Below are 17,911 nucleotides of genomic sequence, written 5' to 3' on the forward strand. Positions count from 1 at the left end.
TCAGAGTGATGAGTTCACATACACTTTGTTTAAAACACACCGGGAAAACTTCAAATAAAGTACCTGTACGCACCTGACTGCACCTGCGAGAAGCGCCTCAATATACACATCTCTTTTGCTCTTGTAGGTGCATGGGGCATGCGCCGTTATACATGCTCCACTCATAGTGGTTATTACGATAGTACAACATAAACGCACGTCCATAGAGGCAAATAAATACACGTTTACAAATATAAAACATTAACAACCCAAACCGCTGATGCTCACTTCCTTAACACTCCGCAACCCTTATACTTTCATCCCTGGTATGTGTGAGAGTCAGTCAAACTTGCAACGCTATCATTTCGGTCCCTTTCCCCCCTTTCAGTTGTGGTCGTGTGGGTTGAATATGAGAGTGTTCCAACTTTTCTTCTCCCGGATAATATTCTTGTTTCTTCGGCTGCTTATACGTGGTAGTCATAGTCCGTCATAGTCATAGTCATTTCACTCGGATCAAACAGTCTGGGAGATAAAATACATTTTTAAAAAACGTATCACGTTTACCAAAAGATGCTCACGTTTGGTCCTGCTCAATTATCCCCTCCCGTGAAGACAGGTGGCGCGTGTCCCAGAGTTGGTTCTCTCCTCTCCTCCGTAGTACAGAAAAGAAAAAGAAAAAAATGTCATTAGAAGAGGCGTAACACGTCAGTCCGTCCCCAGGTTTGTTTCCTGGAGTGTCTGAAAGAGATCAGTCCTAACCTGCCCTAGCAGGAATAACGGTCCTTCCGAACCACTATTTCTAAGGCTTTATTATCGTTGCAAGGATCCCTGCACATTTCTCTCCGCAATTTCTTACCGCTGCAGTCTTGTGTTATCACTACAACCGAAGTCAACCGAAAAGATACTACTATACGAAATCAGGTATGTGTCCATTTCTTTACCTCGACTAATAACCTTTATAAAATAGGTCATTTATCATTTTAGAGATTGCGACTTAGAGCTTTTATAAGGGATTTGGTGATGTAGTATTGCGTTCACTTTAAACTTTCTCTACCTGCACAGGTGGATGAGGTAGCGGTGCCTTTTAAATACCTAGGCTTGCAAGTGCGTTCCAACAGAAAATATGCAGTTTTATAGAATATGATGAAAAGCATACTCTTCGAGCCGAAAAACGAAGAGAAAAAAAAACAAAAAACAAGCCCGGTCTTATTCAGCTTTGGATTCACTTTCACCGAGCCAAGCACGCACCCTTTTGTATCCAACTCCTTCTTGTTAGTGTCTTTCTGTATTTTTTTTGGTTTCGTAGAGTAGAAGTTGTCTGTCTCACAATATGGTAAATATTCGCTTATCATATCAACGTTATTTACATTATTTTGTTTAGATAGCTGTAATATGTTTCAATTCCTGTCTGGATAATTGTATATTTGTTGACACATCATTTTGTGGTATTTGTTAGTTTTTGTGTGTTTATTTGTTTTTCCTGTCGTGGGTCGTTCCTCATAGTAATACAATCCATTGGCTGAATTTAACCCACTCATTTCGCACGATTGGTCCGTTGAAAGCATGAATGTTTTCATGTTTTGTCTGTTTTTACTTATTTATGCATGTACGTTTTTCAACATGACAGGCCTAAAACGTAAAATATGCATGCTATCTAAAATGAACCTTAAACGAACAAATGTAGTAATATTCGTAATTTAATTGTGGAGTACATTTACATTTATGCATTTAGCCCTACGTATTTCACAACATAGCTTTTTGTATCATCTTTCATTTTTATTGTTTTGTGTTGTGATATGGGCCTGGCGGAGTGAAATTTTTCTTCTTTCCACTCTGTGATATTTACATTTGACACAAAGCCTATTGTTGAACTCATAACTTTAACATTGCCCCAGTCATCATCAATGTAGGTTACTCTCAATTTTAAAAATGTAAGGTTAAAAAAAACATAAACCCATAGAAATCAATGTAGGCCTACTGTTTGCGATATACGAGTTATTTTTATTTGTATATATATATCGAAGCAGAACATAAAATGAAAACAGCACAAAAGAAAGAAAAGGATCAATGGTAAAACTTTTCTTATTTGAATGAACAGAATGTAAAACGCATATGCTTAACCCAGCACGGCCATGACTTAGTGAATTATGCCTCATACTGAAGGTGCAACTCCATGTCTCCCCCTTTCTCTGCCTCCTCTCCTTCCCCGTCGTCATGTTCACTTCCACTTATCATCATCCCCGATCACTGGCATTATACAGATCAACAATACAATTGATCGACCCCTTATCGTACTCTAGCATAGGTATAAAATCAAATAAAATGTGGATATTGGGTTTTCTATTATTTTCTCTTTTACTTGGCGCCTGAAATTTAAATGGTTTCTCCCAGTCAGTCCAGTGTACCCACATTGTTGCTGCCTGTGTTTGGTTGTTAGATATTGAGCCTGCGTGCTGCTGCTGCTGCTGCTGATTCAAGGAGTCGAGTCCATGCGAGCTGCCATCTGATCCACTCTTATCAATGAAGCACGAGATCATGGCGGATGGCCCCAGGTGTAAGAGGCGAAAACAAGCCAACCCAAGAAGGAAAAACGGTAAGAAAAATAGATATAAAAATAACATACTGTCATTTGCAAAATATGTTTGTTGTGGATCTAGAGCTGTAATGTTGTCACTGTGACTGTAGTTCAGAAGGGCTGGCTACGAATGACCAAATGCGTGTTTTTGTTCTGCTCTCGTCTCATAGGAAATAAAGGGACACTTCTAACTGGGAAATAATGCGTAATGTGTCCGTATTGTACTGTGTACACAGGCGGGACTGTCTATCCTTCATTGTGAAATTAGGAGCACAACGTCTTTGCTAATTTCGTAATTTTTACAGAGACGATTAAGACGGAAGTTGTAATAAGTTGAGAGTTTATCGTTGCGCGAAAAGACTGAGTAGCAGTGAGAGGAATTTCAGAAAGTTTCCCATCCCATATAACGGTTCAGTCACGAAGTCCCTTATTGCCCACCAAGACAAACCCGTTAGACGAGGACTGATTTTATTTGCTGTTCTGTAGTTGACGTACCTGTAGATTTAGTTGTTGTAGCATAGTTCTTTTCAGCAAGTGTTTGTTCCTTATGCTACACATTGCTTAGATTCTCACACTCCTGAGTATATTATTTCATTAATGTAACTCGTTTGTATATGTCTAAACGTTATTGTTATGTTTAGTTCTCGCGTTGTACCCAAATTATTTGTTACATCTACTTTCTCTCGAAACATTGTCCCCTTTTTTAGTAAGGAATGATTAGTGTCCCACACCGTTGGCAACTGACAAGAATATGAAACAGAACATGGGGGGACAATTCCCTGTGAACACGCTGTAATAGCCTAGTTGACTAATTTATTATAAACAAATAAGATGGCATGTGCGCTAAGATGGTGATATTGACCGGTGGTGTGTCTCGTGTCATTCATTATATTATTAGCAATATGAATTGCTTGTATGGAGCAAATAGCGGTGAAGGATACGTTTGTCACTCTATTATTGTCAACTGTTTGTTTACCCACCGAACTGTGTTACATGTTGGGAGTTATTGAGCCATGTCGTGGATCGCTTTTCGTAGGGAATATACGTCTGTTCCTTTCCCTTTTGTGGACTGTACACTACAATACACCCGGTGCCCAAGTAAATCCAGCATCACCAAATGCCTGGGTCCCGAGATCTTTTCTTACACGGGAATGCCTTTATTTTTTACCTGGTATTTTCAGTTTCTGTTGCTGTTTAAAGTGGCCTTATCAAATGCGTATGAATTTGGCTTGTACTTGTGAAATGTCTCCCCTTTATGTGTCTCTTTTCCTTATTAAATGTTGTGTATTGATTTTCGTACAATCAATACAAGGAGAGTCATTGACAATTACAAGCGTAGCTCCCAGCTTGTTGTTGTTCTGAATAACAAAAGATAGGAGTGAAAGTAAGTTCCCCCTTTCACTGTAGTTTTTAGGAGATAAGAATGTTCTTTCTTCCTTTCTTGCCTCTGAGCACCAGTTCCCACCTGTTCCAGTAAACAAAAGTTTGGATTACTTTCAAACACTCCATTCAAGTAAGTGTTTTCTGACAAACACACACCTGATGATTGACATTTTGCATTTGTCAGACAGAAAAATCCTTTCAAGTTCCCTCCATTGCAACAGCAGCAAGCAACCTCACACACTCTCAATGCAAAAATAATTAGCATGGTATTTTAGTCGCTCACCCCCAGTGCTGATGTGGTGTGCAGTGTGCACATATTATAGGCCGACTGAGCAAGTAGAAATTCGGCATTCTTGATTCTATCATATTTTTCTAATATGCCATTGTGATCACAGATGTTGCCCTCCCTATTTACATTTTCTCGTCACGAGATGCCTTCAATAGCTCTCTCCCTTTGGGAATGCTGTGGTTGAGCTATTCAGACAGAGTGGATTTCATTTTCTCCCCTGGATGCATGGAGAGATGTCATAGGAGCTGAGCTTGTGTGTCTGGCCGTTTAGATAACACCACTATATAGCTATCTATGAGGATCCTTATCAGGACGATAGCCTACATACTGAGGTTACTTGAATGCAGTAAGCAAGAGAGAAAACATAGACCATCAATTGAAATATTTTGAATATTGATAGATTGATTATGTAAATTATTTATTTACGATATGGGTAGAAAAATACATTATTTTATGCATGACAGTTTGTCATGTTATCCAGAAGACATTTCTCTGTAGTTATAGATTTTTTTTTAGTAGGATTTCAACGTTTTGATTCACATTTAAGGCTACATTTTGTAGCCAGTATTCTGACCTTAGAGGGAGATTCTGTAATTCCAGGTACATTTATTCAGATTAGGTTATTTGGTCCCATTATCGTAGGTAATAATGCTTTTCTAGCCATGCATAGTGGTTCTGGCTTCGCTGTTTGTTGATAACACAACTTTGGCGTGTGATTCTATAGGCCCACATATGATACGATACATACTTATCGTATCCATAGCTAAAGAGTGTTTAAGTCAATCTCACAGTTTGGTGCAAGGTGATATTGGCAACCCTGTAGTTTTGTTGGAGTTTTCTCTCTGCCTGCCTTCCCAGGTGTTGCAAGTCAGACCCAGCTGTGGGGCTCGACCTCACTGTGTGTTTATAAGTACCCCTGGCAAAGTACTCCACAAACCCTTTCCCATCTAACTGGATTAGTCCATCAATACTGTTAAAAATGAGTACTTTTGAATGGCACACTTTCAGTTTCCACACTTTTATCGCCCTCTCAGTATGGTTAAAAGAGACATTTGCTCTGGGAATGACAGACAGTGGTACTGGTCGGCATCTCCCGCTCATCTATTTTGTTTACGCTCAACTCTGGAGTAATGTTGGAGTTGTGTGCGTGTTATGTGGGGTTGCTTGTATTTGGGTGTGCCATTTAATGAGGTGGTACATAAAATGGCACCACTTTTTTTCCAGGGGAAGTTTAAAATGTAAACGTAGATATTCAGTTTTCCCAAAGGTCTGTTTATCTGATATTTCCTGTAATACAACACAAAGACCTATACGTTTTTTTCAATCAACAGAAAGCCTCTCCATAGATGTTCCCATGCTCCAGAATATATTGATTACATAATTGAAGGTATAAAAAAACAAGAAGCTTTCCAGCTTCTCTCTCTGTCTCTCTCTCTCTCTCTCTCTCTCTCTCTCTGGCTCCAATAGTTTAATACAATGCTGTGAATGTGATTATAAAAGCCTGTGTGCATTCACGCTAAAGATATAAAGGAGTCTTACTAATTCTTTAGCCTCAGCCCTGCTTTCAGCCCAAACAATGGCAGATTCCTTCCAGTCTAAACATTTTGTCCATCTCTATTATTCATTTGCTTTTAAGGTGCATTTACTCCCCCGCCGAAGAGAAAAAGCCCCCCTTCCCTTTCCCCTTCCCCTTTTCACAAATTTCTCCTCTTCCCAAGGTAGGCACTATTTTGTTGCTGTCACAGGGAAAAGGAGGGCAGGTTCGCTAGCGCTCACGGACAATTGATTGTCAGTCGTAATGTGTTTCATTTACATGTTTATAACGTCAATAGTGCTGGGGTGTCCACTGTACCATTCATGCTGCCATTCCCACAAGGGTGCAATTGTCTAAGCAGCCAAAGCTAGTTACCTTTTCTGATGGCTTTTTCACTCGGGCAAAAATGGAAAGGGCGGTGTTGCCGTCGTGCGTCAGTGTTTAGAGAAGGATTATTTTGTTTAAGCAAGTGAAATAATTACTGCAGATATTACGAGCCAGCAAGAAATGATCTCCTTTCGGCAGGGGCCTGCACTGTTCGCATGGCAGCAGTGACAGGCGTGAGGTGTCCAGACAGACTCAGGGTTTTTAGAAAAGCAATTTCATATGATGAGGTATTATTAGATTGTTTACTTAAGATGGTATCTGGTAATGGTAGATACAGCATGTTGAGGATGTGTGTTTTTGTGCACTTTTTCCAAAAACAACATCCTGATCCTGATTTCTGGCATGTCGTTATGCGAGGCCTTTGTTGCCCTTTTCACCCTTTTCAAGCAGATACAGTTGGTTGATGCATCACTGTAGTTTGATGTTTATAATTCTTTATCAAACGGGGGTCATCATAAGCTAAATATATCCTTCTGCTCAAACTACGGTAGTCAAACGTACAACCACTGAACACTTTTGTGTTACCGGATCTCTACCTGTTAGATTTCAGAACTTCCGGAATAAAATAAAAAAAAACATATACATTCCATTGCCTAGTGTGGTGACTTTCGACTTAGTAAAGGTTTTAGTTCATTCAAAACTACATAGATCTCCTTAACATCACATTCAGCCACAAACACATGTTGTGTTTGCTGTGATGAACCAGATTCACGCCAGTATCAGATGATTCTGAATCGGACCGAACATGACCATCTCTACAATCGGACACCGATACGCAACTTTATCCCCCAAATTTTGTCTGTTTAAAAAAAAAAAAATCTTTCCCATTTTATTTTCTTGTTTGGGGTTCTCTATTTTCTTCTCCCTCTCTGGCTTGTGAAGATATTTTCGCCTAACGGGGAGAACACACACAGCAGAGGCACCGTTAGCTGAACCCCTGACACCGCGGTCTTTGGAATGCCTTAGGTACGATTTCACTTTCGCTCACATCAATGCTGACCTGAATGTCTTTCATATCTGATCCGCCGTGTCTCTCCCAGTAAACATCCCCCGAGGGGAGAACAAAGAAAGGAGCTCTTCTTCTTCTTAATCACAATTCAGCCCTTTCACCGCCAGCAGGCTACATTTGCATTCAGCATCAGAAAGGCCGAGATGAAAAGGGGGAAAAAAGGAAAGCAGAAAGGAGAGCAATAGCAAAAAAAAAAAAAAAAAAAATGGCAGAAGGGTGGGTGGTGAGCAAAATAACTTAGGTGTTTGTGGCTGTTTGTTGGGCGTCCCCTGGTTACTAGCCTAATATAGCTCCTACTCTACCGGTGTAGGCCTGGCCCTCCTGACGGTCAGATAGTGTTACGAGATGGCATGCCTGTACTATTCATGGACACTCACTCTCACACTTAAAGAAAAAAAAATGAAAACGTGTCTGAGACGGATCAGATTCCAACTTAAGAGGTCTGTACTAGCTCGGCGCAGGTGTGTTTAGACACAATTACGTTTTGGGGGTGTTTCTTTTTTGTCCATTTTGAAATAAGAATTGGAGAGCAAAAGCAGTGCTTATGTCTACTGTTATTTGTCAAATGGCATTCTCACGTGATATTGTAGGGATTCCTTGTGGATGTGTGTTTTGTATGTCACCTGAAGAGCAGGTGTGTCAGAGGTCAATAGGAGAGACTATTTCTGGAGTTGTTGCAGTGTGATCTTTCAAAGTATAATGCTAGTTGATACACCATGCTGGGATTACTGAGAAAAGTTTAGTCGTTGTGTTATGAGATTAAAATAAAAACCCGTTCAAACAGAGTTGCCATTTTTGTTCCTCTTTACTTTATAGCTCAGTACTCTTTCTACTTTAAGATTAGATTTGCCCCCCCCCCCCCCTAGAAATCTGGACCAAAGTTTAACCACATGCCTCCACTCTTCTCTTAAGTTGGTTGGCGAGATATCTTTATTGCATAGTGAGATCTAATTCTTCTCTCTCTCTCTCAATCAGACTAAAGAATCATGTATGCAAATCCGTTGCCAAGCTTTCAAAGAGGGGATGCTTCAGCCTACAACTTTAAATGCATCATGTGATATGAATTCCGTGTTCTTTCTTTTATTTTCCAACCAGAACTTTTTGTTAAGAAAAAAAAAGGGTTATTAGTACACCTTCCCCCCTTCCCAAGCTGACCGGGATTTAGACAGATTTACTTCAGCAAACACCTTTGGACACTGGGGGAAAGTAGGAGTCTGTTTGCAAAAGGAGTCTTTTGTTCCGAGAGGCGCAGGGATAATTCTTTACTAGGCAGGCGTGATATTAACCCATGCTTCGATACCAGGGGAAGTGGTTAACTCTTTGTGGACACACACTCACTCTTTACTTGGACAGTTCAGGTTTCTGCTCTTCTCATGCATGGACCACTTTCTCAGTTCTGATGAAAACCTTCCCTCTCTCCCTTCCGATGCCTTCTCCTTAAGTACGTTTTCTGAAGTAAAAGAGTCAGAACAGCCTGTTCCATGTTCTGCTCCGTATTTTTTTGTGTGGAAAGGCTGCGAGATCTTGGATAGGGGACTCGCTTGGCTTTATAGAATAGCCAACCCATGATTATAGCTGAAATTCCTTCCCTCTGCAATAGCTTCAGCTCTAGTTGCTGTTCTGCTGGCAATGTCTTCTGTGCTGCTTACATATGTCACTGCTGAGGACCACAGAATGCAAGTAGTACTGCTGAGTTTCTTGAGTTTCTTGCGTCAGCAGTGACTAAGAAAAATGCATGAATCCTAGCCAATGAGAAGGCAGTCCTCAAGCCCCTGGGCTTAATATGTTGATTTAATGTCTCAATATTCATTATGCTTAAAGCGAATAGACATTTGATCATGTTTTGATGAGGCTTAAAGTCTTTTAAGTTTGACTTGTTTTGAGACCCGGTTCACTTCATCCACCTCTAATTCTTTGTCCTGCCCTGGATCATATGGTGCTGTATTTGGTTGTGTGTGTGTTGTCCGTAGTTCAGGTTGTGTGTGTGTGTGTGTGTGTGTGTGTGAGGACTTTAGCGACTGGCGGGTGTGAAAGATTGAATGATGGAGGAGAAGTGACAGAATTAGAGGTGTTTGCGGCGTCATTCCGCCGTGACTCGTCCTCTAAGCCCCGTCTCTGTCACCGTCCTCTTGTGACTTGACAGTTCATATCCACTCCCCTGTAAAGGTGATGTGAACTCAAACACAACTGAAGTTGGAAAATATTCAGTTGAATGTCTTCCCTTCTTTCTTTCGTTCATTCCTTGGCTCCCCCCCCCCCCCCCCCCGGGAGTGTGATGCAGACACAAGGCAAACACTGAAATTGAAACTTCAGTGGACTGGCAAATAATTGCATGCATTTGGACTTTTCATTTATCTGTGTACTTCCTTATCCTTAAGCCCACAATGTTTTATGCCTTGGATGAGAAAAATACATTTTAGAAAAATATCATGCCTCATTTGACATTTTCTCAAAGTGAAAATGCGAAGTCTTTATTTGGCCCATCCATTCGGTCCCCATCCCGCTGTTTGCACACATCTAGTTGTTTACAATGGCTCGCGTGTGATTTTCAAAATGTTCCACGTGTCAACTCTCCTATTTGCAAGGTACACAGGATATGACTCGCGACAGGTTGCATAGCAGGTGTGAACTCACATTTTTCGCTTTTCTTAATTAAACAAATTGCAAGTTTAAAGGCACCGCGTTCTGTGCGCATAATCTCATCTCATTTCATTATGGTGTGTTGCGTGTGACTCACAGTCAGCGTAATACACAGCAACTCGGCAGTTCTAGCTAATGCGCCGTCTGTGCTTCAGAACAAGAGAAATACAATAGAAATCACAATGGAAATCTCCCATCCTGCTGATTGTCCTCTTACAATATACATCTGGACTTTGCTCATGAGTGAGTAAGTATAGTGCCCACATGCATGCCATTTGTGGCTGCTCCACACCCCCCATAGCCTAAACAGCATGTATTCCGCAAGTTCAATAATGACTGTATTATGGCCTATAGAAATATTGCTGTGCTAATGATAATGACTCAGAGTATAGCGCTCCATACTGCTGTCGGGGATGGGGTGGGGGGCTCTACTAAAAAGCTAAAAAAGGAAGGTAGCAACACTAGAAAATGAAAGGCTCTTTATCCGATCAGATGGCTTTTGATGTGGTTGGTGGTGTATGAATGGCGCAATGTTTCTCGGTCCACCGTTCGTTATCTGCATGTTCAACGTTGTCACCTTTATGGGAAAAACAATGCTAAAAGCTGTTCCTCAGTTTCCTGTTTGATCTTCTGAAGTTGGTAGATTTAGTTTTTTTCCCCCACCAGGTCTGACCACAATGCAAGCACGCACACACACACGCACACACGCACACACACACACACACACACACACACACACACACACACGCTTTGATGTATGTTTGATTGTCGGGTGGAAGAGCACTTCTGGCAAGGTCATGGACACATGGGACAATCAATAAGAGATTGTCAGATTAAGGTATCACGACATTTGGAAATGTAGGACTTCACACACATGACTCAATGCATTTTACACTGTTATATGATTCCCCTTAACAACACCTAATAGAACATGTTGCCTCATTCCAGCTCATTTCCTTTCATTTGTTTGAATCATGTAGAAGCCAAGTCACCGAGAGAGATGTTCTCCTTTCCTACCTTTGCCTGGTTGGAAATGGAGAAGGTTGTGTCTGTCTTGATTAAGGACATACGGGGTCCATTTTGAATATTATGGAAGGTAACCGTGCCACTGTTATTTCTATGCAATTGCAGTTGATTGCTGTGCAGATTCAGTCATTTGTAGCACTACATTTTTGTCACTTTAAATGCTTTCATCTTATCGTTTGATCAAATGAGCTCTTAACTGAACGTTGCAGCAAAGGAAGGAATTGTATGAAATTACATTTCCCCTTGTTATTCAAACGTATATTTAACCTTTGGTAAAAAAGTGAGCCAAGAAGAGAAAAAAAAAACGCACACCTCCCCCCTTTAAATGTCATCGGTAGTAAGGACACGTGTAACGATAGTGTGTGAACCAGTCTGGCCTTGTAAAAACTCTGAGGTGAATTCTCGTGTTAATAGGTTCTGACTGGCGATGGAGCCCCCACTGAACGGCCTGCGCCCCGGCGCTGTCAAACACCAATGTCAAACAAACACCTCCTCAGGTAGCTGGAGGATAATCACACCGACAGGCCTGTCCTCAGCCTTTCTGACACACAGGACCAGAGCCATAGGTTGGAGGCAGGGTCAGGAGAAAAGGGCTCGGGTTGAGGACTCGGGTATATCGCTGGGAATGGGGTAGGGGTGCAGGGCTAAAGTTAGGGTTGGGACTAGTTGCGGCTAAAAAAAAGGCCTGGGCGGACTCGGTGCCTAGACGACCGTAGCCTCTACCCGCACTATCACTGACTGTTTACCCTCTGTAAGTCCAGGCTCGACCCCAGCCGTCAGTAATTACTGGCTACTCCCTGCTTTCCTACCCAAAGGAAGATTCACTCTTATCACTCCAGAAGTCTTGTTCCAACATTCCTGAGATAAATTCTCCATCACTTTGTTATTCTTACTACTTAGGGGTATTAGTATTAGCATGCCCATCAAAGCAGACCTTGTACTTTCCTTCTCTCCACGGCCGTATCAGTGGTCGTACATTACTCCTGGGATGTGCCATTGGCAGCAGCATAGTTGAATAATGTACGGGCAGAGTTGTATCGAACTGGGCCGCTGACATCAAAGGGAGTCAGGATGATGAAGTAATGTAAATATATGGCTGGTAACGCGGAAGTTAGGTTAGAGCCACACAGGTAATAAGTCTTGCGAATTAAAGGATTAATCAAATTGCACTTCACGGTCCAGGTACCTGGTTGCATCAGGGCTTTGTTAAGAAAATGTGTAGGAGGAGAAAGTCTCTCAATATTCTGTCTGTTTTCATTCAAATGGCAGGGACATGTGGAGAGGTGGTGAGGTTGAGGGAGAGAGAGTGTGAGTGTGAGAAACAGAGAGGTAGAGAGAGAGAGATATTTTCCCTGTATGTATTCTAATATTGTATGGGTCTGGGATATTATAGTATCTCAACATGCCGAGTAGGCTACCTTGTAAACTGGCAATCACAGGATCTGTAATGTTATTACTTTTCATAATTAGTTACAGCAACACTCATTCCATACTGCCGGAAAGGAATATTCCTTAGTAATTAAAGTCATGAAATATTCAGTTATGCCTACCTTTTCAGCAGTCTCGCAAATGAGGAAGCCATTTTTAATGTCCACACTGCCTCTGATTTTATTATAATGGCAGCTTGGCACATCTGCAATTAGTACTTCTACTGACAGTTACCATTTCTGAGGAGCGGTAAGAGGCAGCAAGGGGACACGGGGCGGCGGAGGGAGGGATGCGGAGCCGGGCGCTATTACATGTGCACCAAAAGCCACTCTCTCTCTCTCTCTCTTTAACCTTGTTGTGTCTTTTTTCTTCCTCTCCGACGCAGAGGTTACCTTTTCCCAATGGTGCAAAATCGACTTGACATAAACTGTTCATCAGTTTCAGGATTCTCCCCTGAGGTATTTGCATCAAATCAGCTCAGTCAAGCTTCAAGTTGAAATTGGCAGGCCAGAACCTGACAGCCAGGGTAGGGACCGGGGAAAGAGACAGGGAACTGACAGTGGCAGGGCGGGAGGGTGAGACAAATCTCTCCCTGGCTTGGCCAGGGTGGAGGAGAGAAGCGAGAGAAAAGGGCCCTGAGCGAGCTAGGTCACAGGGGTAATGGGCACAAAGTTAGGCGGATGAAGGGATGAAGGGATGAAGGGATGAGTAGGCCTTTTTTCTCTACCTTGTCCTTCCCTTTTTCTCCTCTGCTTCCAAATCTCTGTGGTAATGGCCATCTTTAGTGTTGTCTTTTATTGGGTTTTGGGGGGTGGATATGAGGACAAACATTTGTTGCTTGGCTGGAATAGTGACTTGGAAAAATTGGTTTAGTGCAATGGATGATATTGCTGAGGATAAAAACCACTCAGTGAGTGAGTGCAGTAGTGGATATTGAGCGTCAGGCTTTCAGAGTTACCCTGTGCATCAGACAAAGTTGTACACTCACACACATGTGCATGCGCGCACACACACACACACACACACACACACACACACACACACACACACACACACACACACACACACACACACACACACACACACACACACACACATATACACACACACACACACACACATATACACAAACACACACACACATATACACATACACAAAAAGAGAGAGAACAAATGCAATCGTAGCACCTTGAATCGCCTGAGTTACATAGAAATGGGATGTAGCAGGACACAGACGAGCAGTACCGTTATCTTCTTGAATTACTCTCCTCTATACCCCTTAGAGAAATCGAGATAAGGATTTGTTTGATGAAACTTTCAGTGATTCTTCGCTGCTCCAATTCTGTCTCTGCGACATCACGAAGCAGGGCGAAAATTCGACTGTAAAATGTTTAAAATCCCCTAAGGAGCAAGAGTTGAAATCCTCTTAAACATATATTCTTATTGAAGTGGAAGTCAAAGATCTAGGTGACTATCATTGTTTCTTGTATGTTCTCTCTTTTAAAAACAAAAACCTTTCGCATGTACACATGCTTAAAATGTATTCGCCCCTTTAACAGCCTTCGAGCCTTGGAGAAGTATGACACTTTCTCACTGCTTTTTTTTTCAATCTCTCTTTCTTGCCCTCTCTTTCTCCTCTCTCTGTCTCTCAGTCCTCCTCTCTCTCTCTCCTCTCTCTGTCTCTCAGTCCTCTCTCTCTCTCTCTCTCTCTCTCTCTCTCTCTCTCTCTCTCTCTCTCTCTCTCTCTCTCTCTCTCTCTCTCTCTGTGAGCTTTGCATGTGACAGCCAGGGCCTGACGGGTTGATGGCCGTTCGACAGGCAGCATTGAGTCAAAGTGGTGTGACGGCAGAGTTTTGTTAAGCTGGGAACAAAGGCATGGAGATGCCGGCCTGGTATTGTCTGCGTGCATATGGGCCTTGTCACAGTTCCTCGGGATTTTATGCTCTGTTTACTCCTAGCCATCACCACTAATATTCAGAAAGGGGTTGCCTCTTTTCTCCAAAGATATGATTATATACCAAGTGTTGCTGTGAATCTCTTGAGGTGCTCTTGGAAAGTCAGAAGAGCAGAGACTCATAGACATTCTATTTTTTAGTGTTGATGTATGCTCAGAAGCTCTGTGTTTACTGCATAGTATATATGGGTTATTTTCATGACCAGTATTACGGATTTCGGTGTTGTTTTTTGGAATTACACACTGTGTTACACACTCAAACTCTCTCGCGAACCAGTTTTCAAAACCCATACAAAAGCAACGAATTATAGTTGCATACACATACTGTAGTTGAGCCCCCCCCCCTCTATTTCATACTGAAGTTTTTTTCATAGAGAAGCTTCACTGCACTGCCTGTGGCTGCAGGACTCCTATGCCTCCCCTCCCTTCTCTCCTCCTCTTTATGGTCTCTGCTCAAACTGAAAGCTGTTTGCAGTGAGATTAGTGAAGGGGAGGGGGAGTCAGGCAACTAGGTGGGGGAAGGTAGACAGGGGAAGGGGGACAAGACGTCCGGTAGCAGATCACACTAGCCAGGTCAGGGTGAAAGGCCTGTAGGCCCCAAGCCATCAGCCATGCCAGATATCTCCTCTCCCCATCAAATGCGGACAGTAATGCGAACAGTCTTCTGGTCTCTAATGGGTCGGTTGGTTCCACCATTTCAAGCCATGACAGTGTGTGTGTGTCTGACTCAGGTCAATCTAATTCACCTCTGTGCCAAACACATATAGGTGCATCTCTATATCAGTTGAGTTTGTTAGCCAACGAATGCTTTTAGCGAAAGAAACAGCACCATTTTAGGGGATTTGCAATGTTGATGTCTTTTAGTCTTTATTGTGGCAGTGCTTGTGACGTTAATATAAAAGCGAGTTCCTGAGAACACAGCCTGTAAAAGTCCTCTAAGACACCCAATGATATTTTCATGAGCCTGTAAAGATTATGAGTCCATTCTTGTAGTACCCATCTGTGCTTTCATTTGCAACTGTCTGCTCAATTGTAAAAGGGGAGGGAGGGGGGGAGAGTGACTTTCATTTAGTTAAATAGTTGGATAAGGTCAATGGAGGTAAAGATGTCGTTAAGTTTAGTCTTTTTCCTTTTTTCTTGAGAGGACGAGTGTACAGAGATGCCACAATGTGTACAGACAGTAGGTGTTGGGCTTGATACCGTCTAAGTACATCAGTAGCAGGGCTGCCTAGCTTCTGCTTGTCAAAATGACGTTTTAACCCAAACACGTATTGGCAGAAATTACAGGGTTAAACAAAATTAAACAATCTGTAAACAGATGAACTCAGTCTGTCTGTCCAAATAATTTTTTGTTGCAAAACAATTACAAAATTACAGTAGATAAAAATTGTTCGCCGCCTGTGTTTATGCAATCAACACAACGAAGAAACAAAACAATTTAATGTGGGAAAATCATCATTCATCTGCATTATAATTGCTTCTTTTTCACATCTACACCGTGGTTAATTAAAATTGTGATTAAATGCGGCTGCGTTGCCTAAGATGTCTTCCCCCCCTAAACAGGTGGTACAGAATTTAAAAGTAAAGAGAAAAACGTAATTAGCATTGGAAATTGAGAAATTGCCTGCAAGAATCGGTGTTAATTTCAGTCACTGATGAGGTAATTTATAAAAGGAGCAGCACTGCGAAGACTGTGCAAACCGAGGTTGCCATCCTCCTCCTCTTCCCTGTTCCCAGCATGCAGGTGAAACTGTTTGCAAAACATTGAACCTATTTGCAATTTAGTCTTCGTTAGCATCACTTTAGCAATTCCTCTCAGCTGCTACTGATAAAATAAACACCAGAGACAGGAACATGTGGCATTTGAAAGGTCTTTTCTGTGTATTTCCCAGATAAATCCATCAGAAAAGCAGGGCCAAGGAATAAGGTAATGTTTGTCATTGGGATAACGGAAGACTTGTCCAGTTTCAAAAACAATGAGTTCTCTTCATTGTCCGGTTTCATCCAACAGTTTCTTAGCAGCACCGCATATCGGGATGGAGCTCTTTGGTCAGGTTCCAGAACCACTCGGGATTGGTTTCAGAACTCTATGGTCAGGTTCCAGAACCACTCGGGTTTGGTTCCAGAACTCTATGGTCAAGTTCCAGAACCACTCGGGATTGGTTTCAGAACTCTATGGTCAGGTTCCAGAACCACTCGGGATTGGTTCCAGAACTCTATGGTCAGGTTCCAGAACCACTCGGATTGGTTTCAGAACTCTATGGTCAGGTTCCAGAACCACTCGGATTGGTTTCAGAACTCTATGGTCAGGTTCCAGAACCACTCGGGATTGGTTTCAGAACTCTATGGTCAGGTTCCAGAACCACTCGGATTGGTTTCAGAACTCTATGGTCAGGTTCCAGAACCACTCGGATTGGTTTCAGAACTCTGTGGTCAGGTTCTTGGCCTCAGTTACGACCTCAGTCCGATTTTCCAGATAAATCCATAGAAGGAGCAGACTACAGGCTAGCTACCGATGGCCTGTACTTCTGAATATGTTGTCTGTTAATTAACTAAGTGTTCATCACTTGACTGGCCTTGTGACGTCAGCACTGGCATGAGAGGGATATACGATGTTACATGACGTTCCCCACAATATCACTTTTTGATGGTGGTGTTTTATCAAAGAGGTTATGTGATATGACACAAGTCTGTCAGTCTGGGATAGTGGCAACATTTACACAAGTATGTGCCACAAGTATGATCCCCAGCACATCAATCTCTAGGCCTCACAGCACACACACGCACGCACGCACACACACACACACACACACGCACGCACGCACGCATGCACGCACGCACGCACGCACGCACGCACGCACGCACGCACACACACACACACACACACACACACACACACACACACCTCCCTTCTTTCTCCAACCTCCGGTGCACTCAGGGAGCGAGCGAGCCACAACTTTTACAGATATGTGACAAATAGTTGTGCTTTTCCTCATGTTTGACATCCTTGCTGGGATTGTTTGTTGTATTTATTTGTTTGGCTGCATCCTGAGACCCAAGGTGGCTGCTACTGTACAGCATGTCAAATGTGGTTAACATGCAGCCATTTATCTTTAAAGCCCCTTGCACATAATGGCTGGGGGTGTGCATGGCTGATTGTGAGGAGAGAGCAGTGGGCTTCCGAGTAGAAAGGCAGAAAGTGCTTCCTTTCATATATGCTGCACCACCTCCCTCCTCTCCCTCCTCACCTCTCTTCTTCACAGAATATCCCTTCATTAATATTTTATTTGATTATTTTCAGAGTCACTCTGCTGAACAGGTCAGGCAGTATCTGACAAGGTATTTCAGAATGTTGTGAACCTTCACCAGACAGATTGTTCAGTGCAAGTGTAGTGTAACTGAGCCGCTTGTTGCCCTCTGGAGTGTGGCAAATAAGATCCAGGACAGATTTTTTTTCAGATTTTTTTTCAGATTTTTTTTCAGATTTTTTTTAACTTCAAGAATGTAAGATAGCAAAACAGATTTGTAGTGGCTGGAAAAGGGGTGGGAGGGAGTGGGCCTAGCCTATCCTATTATGCCTAGCTGCCTTGCCTTGCTACAGTACATTACATTTACGTCTACACACCGGGTAATGTAGGTCCAATGTTTTACAACCTCGGATGTTTCCCACCTTTTGTTTTCAATGTGACACAGAGAAGGCAGAAACC

The 17,911-nt window shown here is 42.4% G+C and overlaps 1 protein-coding gene across 4 annotated transcripts in view; it reads left to right on the forward strand.

Annotated features, from left to right (window-relative positions):
• The first annotated feature begins 676 nt into the window (after nucleotides 1–676).
• The window catches only part of LOC115129648 (zinc finger E-box-binding homeobox 2-like), an 80,239-nt gene continuing 63,004 nt past the window's right edge, over nucleotides 677–17,911 (forward strand). For 2 of the 4 annotated variants that reach the window (XM_065018747.1, XM_065018750.1), the window contains exons 1-2: nucleotides 678–900; nucleotides 2,417–2,572. In XM_065018747.1, the coding sequence (XP_064874819.1) occupies nucleotides 2,500–2,572 (73 nt within the window). In that variant the 5' untranslated portion in view covers nucleotides 678–900; nucleotides 2,417–2,499. Of the gene's footprint in view, nucleotides 901–2,189; nucleotides 2,285–2,416; nucleotides 2,573–17,911 lie in introns of those variants that run through there. The other 2 variants (XM_065018749.1, XM_065018748.1) reach the window with 2 other exon arrangements.

This window comes from Oncorhynchus nerka, linkage group LG5, assembly GCF_034236695.1.
Source record: "Oncorhynchus nerka isolate Pitt River linkage group LG5, Oner_Uvic_2.0, whole genome shotgun sequence".
NCBI lineage: Eukaryota > Metazoa > Chordata > Actinopteri > Salmoniformes > Salmonidae > Oncorhynchus > Oncorhynchus nerka.